We start from the raw sequence: 10,330 nt of genomic DNA, 5'->3' as shown, positions 1-10,330 counted from the left end.
AACTATAAAAAGTGAAATGGTGATAAAAACAACACACAGGAGGTAGTTAGCACAGACATTGATCAAAAGTCGAGCTTTAAAAGAGACAAAGCACCTCTAGTAACATTGTGGGGGTATGGGGGACTTCCTGCATGAAACATCTCCTTTTCATTTCATCATCACTCACCAACATGACAAAACACTCACACAGAAGGTTGTAGAGACAATTGTGTTTTAGTAACAGCTTCCTAGCAGGTTTCCTTGCTCAAACATTTTCCCGGTGAACCAGTGCCGCGAGGCGTTTGGCTCAAACTATCAGCTGTCCCATGCTGGCATGAGCCGTCAGAGCGATGTCAGAGTAAGAGCGGAGTTGGAGTTGAATGGAAGTGTCCGTGACGTCCGTGCGAAGCTCCACTCTTTTACCAGCCTCCGATTAAACCTTGTACTTTGTCTTCCCTTTTTCACTGATCACACAGATGTGCTACAACAGAAGAAAGAAAACAGCCACGATATAAGAACATGACAGTATTTATAGAGGACAAAAAGTATTAAGATTATTAATGCTTTTTTTTCGTAAATCAGTCAACTTTTAATTATAGAGCATCTTTCAAGTGACTGAAATTTCACTCAAAGACTTTCACAAGTGAATTTTGAAACATCTATACATTAGCCCAGGGGCATTAACGGATGTGTGCCCGCTATAGGACTGCTATGGAGGGAATTCCACTGGAGTTCAGGGGGAAATTAACCTCATTTTAAAGCTACAAACTGTGATTTGTTCAAATTTAGTTTATCATGATGCAACATTTGAAATGAAAGAACACACATTGAGAAACAAATGTGTATTTTCTTGTCATTCTCGAGTTTGTGATCACTGAGTTCAACGCTGAAGTTGTGGCGTTCCTCAGGGCTCAGTCCTGGGGCCTCACAGGAAAAGAAATCAAGAAATGTAGTTTAAAAATAGTAAGAGCCATTATCAGAACAAAAATAACGTATTATCAATTCATCCCAGACATGCAAAATACAAATATAAACATAAAGGGAAAAAATATATATAAACACACACCTGTACTTATTTATGTACTTAAACACAAAAGTTGTAGATCTAATTCAACATGTCTGAAGAGGGGATGTAAGAAGTAAAACTTAATTACTCCTACCCCTTCTCCTTTCTTCAATCACATTTTATAATCCTCCTTCTCCTCAATCTCATATATTGAACAAAAATAACATCTTTATGTTTTAGTAAAAAAATTAATAAAAGTGCAATGGGGGTCATGATAAAATAAATAAAATAAACCTATCTACCTTTCGATTTTAAATACATTTAATTGGTCCATTTTGTCCGATGTGAATATTTTAATCGCAATGAGGCAGAGATAAATTGTAAAAGTCATTCAGTCAAAGAGGGAATATGTAGGCGGGACGCTACTTGGACCTTTAATCTACAGATGTAATAATAAGTTACACTTTAATGGTCTGTTTACACCTGAAATAACACTCACATCACCTTGACCTACATTAATGAGGATCTTTCTTCCAAATAACTGTCTAACTTAATAAAGATCCCTTTATTTATTTAGAACACGCAAGAATAAAGGTTGTGTTGAAATCTGCCAGTGATGCTGCCGTCTGCACTCGCTGTGACTTACATTCAGGTCTCTGAAGTACTCGTTGTAGTCGAGGGCATATCCCACCACAAAGCGGTCGGGAATCTCAAAGCCGATGTCTGAAAGGATGAAATGAAGAAAAAAAACAAAACAAAAGAGAGCCGTTTTAAGTATTTCCTCCGTCTGCTGACTCACCGGTGGGCCATGTCAGATTTCCTGGGTACGTACAGTCGGGGAGGCAGGCCGAGCTGTGAGGCACTCTCTTCACCAGCAACCTGCATAGAACACACACCGTCAGGGGGATTCAGTTACAGTCGGAATGTTTCACTCCGCTTCCTCCCGAGACCAGAAACTGACGTTACCCGGCGACTTTGATCATTTTGGGCCTGAAAGACTCGACGTGCTTCAGCAGAGTCTTCATCGTCTTCCCGGTGCCCACGATGGCCTGCGAGGCGGAGAGTAAGGGGGGGGGGGGGGGAGTGAGAAGTGGGACAGTATCGACATGAAGGCAGAAGTGAAACTCCACACTGAGTCACCGTCTCTCAGGGTGGGAAGGAGTCAGGACGGAGCTCCCGCTTGTCCAGATCCCACCACCTCCTGCTGACTTACGCTTACTTTGAGAGTAAAAGCTGCACTAGTTTCCGTAGGATCATCTTTGTCATTATACAATATTTCTATTTTCTTTGGATTGCATTTGTTTTGTTTTATATTTTCTTTTACTAAAATATGAAGTCCTGTGTTTTCACAAAGTGTACAACATCTTACACTATTACCACTCTTCCATCCCCTTTTTAGCCTTGAACACACTCTGCCGTTATGATGATAGAAACCTTTATTCATAATTCTACTAATAAAATCCATCAAAGCATGAAGTGCGAAAATAATAATAATAAATATAACCAATAATATGTATAATAAATGAGATTCTAAGGTGACTCACGACACCACCTTGTGGTGAAAATTGGTATTACAAGACCTCTTTTTACATAGTTGTCAGTTAGCTTACAGTATATTATTTTCATATATACACACACACACACACACACACACACACACACACACACACACACACACACACACACACACACACACACACGTATATATATATATATATATATTATTTAAAGCCCTTTAAAGTTCATATAATTGTAGCCTTTCAAAAAGTAACAATTATTAAAAAAAATAAAATAAAAAAATCTCATTGGAAACAAGAAAATCTTTTGAGTTATTTGAAAAACATGAGTCATAATGATTTTTTTAATTTTTTTTTTAATTTGAGTTATGGTAATGCAAAAAAGTGTTTTGAAATAGTTGTGCACTGACTCACGGCCACAACTTCAAACTGTTCATTGTCTTTCGTTTGCACGCCCTTTTTTGAAAGTGTCAGACGACCCGGTGATTATGCTCACAAAGAAGCTTGACATCATGTATGAAATCCCCAACAGTCTGGTTTCTTGAATGTAGGTCAGACAATTAAAAAAGTTTCCTCATGTTGAACTCTTGGGGAAGGAAACAAAACTTTTAAATGGCTCTTTTCTTTTTTCTTTTTTGGGCCTGGATCACCAAACGCATCCTGGAAAACAAAAGGGCCGTGTACCGGTAGTTAAGAGGAAAAACAGGGAAGCCGCTACATGTTTGACTCACCTCCACAATCAGGACGTTCTTACGAGGGCGCATTGGGGAGGGAAGAGAAGGAAACAATGATTCTGGATTAGAAAAAGGAAGTACTCTGCAACACATTGAACACACTTTCACAACGTGCTTCTTGGGAAAAACAAACCCCAGCAAGATATTGTTAGCTTACAAGTTGAAAGTGCAATAAAAAATAAAATAAAAGAAGCAGCAGGAAGTAAATCTTTAAAGTCCGAGTGAAATGAAAATTCGACCTCCAAAACACTGTGGCTGTCGCTTCTAGGGACATTTTTTATGTTAACTGGCCCGAGGGTAAAATGTTAAAACACGACAATCTGCGAGAAAATAGCCGATAAACAGTGGTATTTTCACTGCTGGGCGGAGCTTCTGACAATAATAGAGTGATGTCACTGGTTGTGCACACGCCCAAGTTGTGTTTACATTATGGAGGATCAGAGTTTTGACCACGAAGAGGCTGAATTTAACCATATTTCATCATCATGGTCATTTCAAACCCAGTGATTGATGAAGAAGACACAGAAGGTGGTTCTGCCATCGGTGACCCCGTCTGGAACATGTTTGAGGAAGCAGAAGACGCTTCGTCCTCCATTCGTCCTCGTCTCAGCAGCCGCCAGTTTTCACCTTTGAGGCTTTGAGGCTCCTGACTTTTGCCAGAACGACCGGCTTCCTGGATCATGTCGAAGCGCTTTTCCGACTGCGCGGAATCACAAAAGATGAGTCCAGGTATTACTTGATCGTCTACTAGCCGCCCGAGCTAGCGGCTCCCGCTAGCCGCTCCCGCCGCCCGTGCTCCTTTTCTCCTCTCTCGGTCTCTTCCAGGCTCAATCTTTCGTCAAGGCTCATAAAACACCGACTACAACTTCAAAACACTGTTAAAACTTGGATATTTAAGAGGGAAACAAGCCAATGTAAACACAACAGATCGAGATCTGCACAACTCTTGACGTCACACTCACGAAGAAGGATTCCCCCGACTTCCTCGGCTGGAGATTCAAAATTCAGAGTCGGAGGAACCTTAGAAGTAGAACACCAACTATCGTTTTTTGCAAAGTAGTGTTTTACATTTCACTAGGCCTTTAAAGGAAACTTAGGCACTATTGTCTCTCGAGATTCTCACTTATGAGAGGATTTTATGCTCTTATTTGCTTTCAGTGACGCACCTCGACGTGCACATGCAGCGTGAAAACGTCGCCAAGGTTCGAAATGTGCCGTTCCTTTACAGCCCTGCTCTGACCGTCACGCAGCAAATACTTGGAATTCTGCGAATGTCCGTCTAATCAACTGGAGACAACTGGGCAGTATTTATACAAAGCGCCACAGCGGGAGCTCCACTTCCACCGAGCGCCGGCCAGATTCCAAGTGAGACTCTTTAACTGCCCGTTCGCTCTGATTTCCCAACAAAGGGCTCATCCGAGCACGTACGCCCCGCTTTTGTCTGGGGCCCGGTTATTCTTACAGATCCATTCAGGGGGCAGCAGACCTCTGGAGAAGCCCCACAAAGAGCCGCGCGGTGTGCGTTACCGCTAACAGTCCGGAACACAGAGGACGCTGGAAATCAGGCTGCGGAGCGGTGCAGAGAGACAGCAGCTCTCCAACTGCTGTCAGGTATCAACGAAAGTAAGAGAAACTCCAGCGATTTCAACAGTCACTCATTAGTCCCACAATGTGGGATTCAGGTTGATAGAAAAAAAATGGAGTTTAATGGAACCAGGACTGCTTCACGCTGGCAACAGCATTTGAGTAATCACAGGAAAAGAGGGTAAATGCCAGTATTGAAGTGGAAACATAAAGAATTCAGTATGATTCATTCTATATCTTCCACCCGTTTGGTCGGCGTCACAGAGGGCGACTGCTCACAAAGCTTCCAGTGAAAATGTGTAAACGGAATACGCGATGAAAATTCGGACAGTTCGCTCACTTCCTCCAGTCTCAACCTGAAGAGGACTAAAAGCAGCTGTACATCGCGGCGAGCTCAAGGATTTCACAAGCACACTTAAAAATACAGCCGGGAGCAGTCGGCGGTGACTCACGGCAACTACATCACATCCTCTTCCCCCTGCAGACGACTCCACCTCGCCCGGCTGCAGGCTGCACCGCCCAACAGTCAGTGTCTTAGTAATACTTACCAAAAAAAAAACTTGCTGAGAAATACCAGACCAGTAGTGGTAACTAGTAGATTGACCTCATTCACATGTACCGACGTGTGTGCAGAAGGTGCATCACAACGTGAACACTTAAAAACAATCATTTTCAAATTTTCCAATGGAAAAATCACAAAGGCAATTGAAAATGAAGAAGTGGCGTGCGACATCTGAGAAAAAGTCCAAATGTCAACCATATATTCATCGCCAGTACAATGCGAAAGCCAATGTTTGAGTCTGAGTGGCGAGAAAGGAGTCATAACGTGGAAGATTGTTAATAATAAAGTCAGAATGACGAAGATAAAGTCAGTATGTTTGGTAAGACTGGAGTGCGGGAAACAGTCAACGATGACGGGAGTAAAGCAATAATAGTAAAAACTACATCAGAATGACAAAAAAAACATAATTGATAGAATTTTTTCCCAATAAATCATTTGTGATCAGACGATGGAAAAACTAAAATTACTTTAACATTGTGAAAAAATGGAGAAACTTTCTCCGGCAGCTTCTCTGATTTGTTCTGTTTGACTGAGGAAAAGTCTGGAAGCGGTGAATCATTCACTCTAACGCGGTTTGGTAACAGTCGGCACGCCTCAACACATCAGTGAGATACTAAGTGGAGCACTGTGGTGGAGGTGGTGGTTGCCCCCCCCCCCCCCCCCCCCCACCTCCCTACCCCCCACTGAGAAAGCCTTTAAACAACCACATTACAGCAGCTGCTGTGGGGTCTCCCGGGCCCGCCACAAGCTGCCATCTTTCATCTCCGTCTCGTTTCCGCAGGACGGGGGGAGGAAGGCACGCCGCCCTCTACAGGCTGCGGTCTGCCGTCACAGCCCAGCGGCACACTTTACACACTTCAAAGCTTGAAAGAAGGGTAAAAAGATGGCAACGAGCTGAGAAGATGAGATACCTTTCCTTCCAAAAACGACAAGTCTTCGGCTCCGACGATGTGCAAATCCTCCGTCGACTGGTCATTCTGTCGAGGCCAAAAGGAAAAGAGAAAAAGATAATGTCAGGGTTATAAGGAGATGAAAGGGACTTTTATATTCTGCCTGATTTTCACATTGACGTTGTTCCAAAGTCAAGTCTGATGAAAAAAAACAAAACATTTTGGTTATAAACCAAGTTCATAGTGGTTTACATAAACTCAATAGTTTTATTATTTTAAAAAAGAATTTGACATTTTGAAAAGAAGATCAAAGTGTTGCAGTGTTGTCCTTTCATTTGTGTTTTTGAAGACCAAGGTGGGGTTAAATAGAGCAGTGTTTTTCAACCACTGTGCCGCAGCACACTGGTGTTCCGCGAGATATAGTCAGGTGTACAGTGGGAAATGATCCAATTTCACATTTTTTTCCTAAAAAACATTTGCTCGAGTAATCGTGTATAAATACTCTTCGCCAATAGATGGCGGCGCAGAACTTTGCCGGTGAAATCGAAACTGACAGATGTCAGTGTGGTTAATCTCCACCTCCTGCTACCATCTTGTATCAAAGTACTGTGTCAGAGACAGTGATGGAGAAGTTTTTGAAAAGGAAGAATGTGAACCAGGATCTCAGCTCTTCATCCATCAGGTCCAGGTTTCACACTGAGGGAGTCACTATTAAAAAAAGAAATTGGGAAATACTTTTTTCTGTATTTATTTGATTCCTGTTGATAAAACTTTGATGAGAATGAGTTTATATTGTTAATAGAGGCTACAGAGCCTTTAAAATGTTAACATTTTCGGGTGGTGGTGTGCCTCGAGAGGTTTCCAAAGAAAAAAGTGTGCCTTGGCTCAAAAAAGGTTGAAAAACACTGAAATAAAGCATTCAAGATACTGGAAATATCAATCAGTAACACAGGAAAAAACACATGTAACACCAGTCTTATTCTTACAGATGCAAAGATTTGCCACAAAGGTTCACCAATAACCTGGAATTCGTCTTGGCGTGACCCAAAAAGTGCTGCAGGAGCGTGTCCGTGCCGTGTGAGACGCGTGAGGCCTCACCAGGTAGCTCTTCAGCCGGATGAAGTGGACCCTCATGGGGATGGTGCAGCTGGAGTTGCGGCTCAGAGCCTTGATCCGGTCCACCAGGTCGGCGCAGAACTGATAGCCGCCTTTCAGCACGCACAGCACCACGATGTCGTGGTCGCCCAGGTCGTCCATGATGTTTCGGGCCAGACGTTCCGTCCTGCGAGCCAAAAGTCCACCTCATTAAATCCGCGTTTCACGTCAACATGGAATTCAAAGATGAGCAAGGATTTAACCCCCCTCCCCCCAAAAAAACATCATCTTCCAAAAACCATTGTTTGTGAACAATCCTGTCCAGTATTAATTGTTATATAACAAAATAATTCTCTAAACCTTTGTCTGTGGACACTTCTGAAAACCAGTCAACACTTCCTATCACCACTGTCTGAGACTTTCTGTACCAGTTACACTTTGTCGTATTTGTATAGTGACACTTTTGAAAAGAATTGTCTGTGGACACTCCTTTACATTCTGTCGTTTTGTTTACCAAAAAACAAAATGTCTGTTCTCCAAACTGTCTGTGGACACTCCTTCAAACCACCGCCTGCCAGTGTTTCTGTCCGGCTGAAGTTCTGTTGTGCTCATATGATGACAAAGGTTTATTCTGTGTTTGAAAAACGGTTGTCTGCAAAAACCTCTTCAGACCGTCGTCTGTGAACAAAGTCTGACGTCGTCAGTTGTTCATATTTGTATAAGGATAACAAAGAGAGACCAGCCGGTGGATTGTGGCGAGGCACAGCGACACATGACACTGGGGGGGGGGGGGATGGAACGCGTATGACGGTTCCATCGGTTTTTTGACTTCATTCACAGGTTTTCAGGGACGGAAGCTCTGCAGCTCTGGAGCCACGTGGCTGTTCTGCTCCCTGAAGCCTGCACAACACTATGTGGGAATAAGAATTCTGTTTAAATAGTTCATCTATTGGCATACCTCACTGATTTTCAAAACTTTAGGATGAAAACTAAAAAGGTTGCTAGAATGGATTTTTTTTTTAATGAGAAAGAAAGAAAGAAAAAAGAAAGAAAAAGCAAGAAAAACAGGGAAAAATTAAAAACAAATGCTAGTATTGTTCAAACTGCTCGAACAATTGAAGCTCACGGTGTCTTGTAAACAGCTAAATGTGGGGGGAAAAAGTGGGAACATCTCTAAAAATATCCACAAAGGCAAAACATTTGAATTAAAAACAACATATATATATATAAATGCAATCTCAGTTTTTGTATGTAAAGCTATTTTCAAAACTTATTTGTCCTCTTAATTTCAGATAACTATCACATTTTCCCACCTAAAAACGTTATTTGGTAGAAAATCCGGAAAATGGTGGTTTTTGGTCATAATGAATAGTAAAAGGCTTCAGTTGATCCCTGCTATGACCTCATGAGCATCAAATAAACAACTAAACAAAATATGGAGGGGTGGATGGAAGAATCCATCCAGATCTGCTTGCATTGACATTTAAAAAAAAATCTATAATGGTGTAATATAACTAACTAAACTTAACTAAAAGTCTCCAGTGGAAGTTGTAATGACAACCTGCTGAGTGGACACGTTGAAGAGATTTGCACATCATTATATTCTATTATAATGAATAGGGGGGGGTGGATCTATGACCAGGTCCCAGACGCGCATGCGCGTGCCACTCAACCCACCTTGCCAGGGGGGTTGAGTGGTCTCAGTCCCGTACCTGTCCATAATCACGCCGTGAGGGACGATGACACAGTCCAGATCCCCGGAGTAGTGAGCAGGGTAGCTGAACAGGTCTAAACTGTATCCTGGCCAATCATCGCTTATCTGAGAGGAGAGACACAAACACGACGCTGAGAACGACGCAAAAAAAACAAACAAAAAAAGCGTGAATGCGTCAGAAAACACGGCCTTTTACTTGCAGGACGAAACAAAAAACACACACACACACACACACACAAGGAGAAAAGACAAACAAACACAAAGCTGCAAATAATAACAACAACAAAACAAACAAGCAAACTTTGTAAACTCGTGCGTAAAACTCGGTCCGAATGCGCAACGCGTGCAGCGACGAGCGACGCAAACTTTTTGGACACTTGTCGCGGACTCGTGCGGAGGGATTTGATTGATTTACCACGATGCCGTCGCTTCTCCGCTCTGCAGCCTCTGCCATGTTGTTTAGCTCCGCCTCACAAAGGCTGCGGGACGGAGCGCGAGCGCGAGGGGAGCCGGTTCGAGCCCGAGGAGGGGCGAGGGGAGGGGCGAGTGTGTGAGTGTGTGTAAGTGTGTGTGTACATAAAAGAAAAAAACAAGTGAGAAGGAATTGGTAAAAAAAGGGATCAAACTAAGAAAATACCATAATGAATCGAATCACTTTATTCGAAGCGCCAATGATATAAAATAAGGAACAAAAAAAACGAAATCCAAAAAATAAAAACGAACAAAAGTCACCTTAAAGAAACCATGCAAAAATAAAAAGAATCATATTATTGAGAAGAAATTCCACTGAGAAACGATTAAAGAAAACGAACGAACAAAGTGACTAACTAACTGTTTTAGAAAAAAAAATTCTTATTCTTATATACAGTATTATAGAAGAATTGATAAAATGTGTTTATACTCAAAAATCATTATCAGATGTAAAGTAAAAATGTCACGTTCTTCGTCTGGACTGAAGAAGAGCTTCTCAGAGAACGAAGCTGAAAAGCACAAAGCCTTCAGACGTGCATCAACAGGTGAGAACAAGTAGATCCAGTCATTTGTCCCGGGGGCCACTAAAGTTTCCAGGGTTTTGTAAGGATGAAAAGAACGTGAGAGTCAAGCTTTTTATCTGCACCTGTAAAAAAAATTGTCTTGCTGCACTCATAAAAATCCCCCAGAGGCAGTGAGGAACGCGGCACTGAATCCAGCTCCACCTCTGTGAGACACACGGAGCTTCAGACACGTGTTGGTATCGCCCTCTAGTGGA

The 10,330-nt window shown here is 42.3% G+C and overlaps 1 protein-coding gene across 1 annotated transcript; it reads right to left on the bottom strand.

The window, feature by feature from the left end:
* Positions 1–9,544, bottom strand: LOC308135036 (hypoxanthine-guanine phosphoribosyltransferase-like). The gene is made up of 9 exons (XM_080502910.1): positions 9,497–9,544; positions 9,080–9,186; positions 7,371–7,554; positions 6,294–6,359; positions 3,234–3,251; positions 1,952–2,034; positions 1,818–1,864; positions 1,632–1,708; positions 1–460 (listed from the first exon to the last, which is right to left on the bottom strand). Exons 1-9 carry the CDS (start codon positions 9,533–9,535, stop codon positions 413–415), a joined length of 669 nt encoding a protein of 222 aa, XP_080359036.1. The 5' UTR covers positions 9,536–9,544; the 3' UTR covers positions 1–412.
* Positions 9,545–10,330: the final 786 nt, after the last annotated feature.

This window comes from Blennius ocellaris, assembly GCF_963422515.1.
Source record: "Blennius ocellaris genome assembly, chromosome: 10".
Lineage (NCBI taxonomy): Eukaryota > Metazoa > Chordata > Actinopteri > Blenniiformes > Blenniidae > Blennius > Blennius ocellaris.
Note: the sequence above shows the minus strand (reverse complement) of the source record. Positions and strands in the feature narration are given on the sequence as shown.

Coding starts and splice junctions, on each gene's coding strand:
- LOC308135036 (XM_080502910.1), bottom strand. CDS start 9,535: ATGGCAGAGGCTGCAGAGCGGAGAAGCGACGGCATCGTG. Junction 7,555..9,079: donor CACGGCGTGATTATGGACAG/GTACGGGACTGA, acceptor TTTGGCTCGCAG/GACGGAACGTCTGGCCCGAA. Junction 461..1,631: donor AGTACTTCAGAGACCTGAAT/GTAAGTCACAGC, acceptor CTTCTGTTGTAG/CACATCTGTGTGATCAGTGA.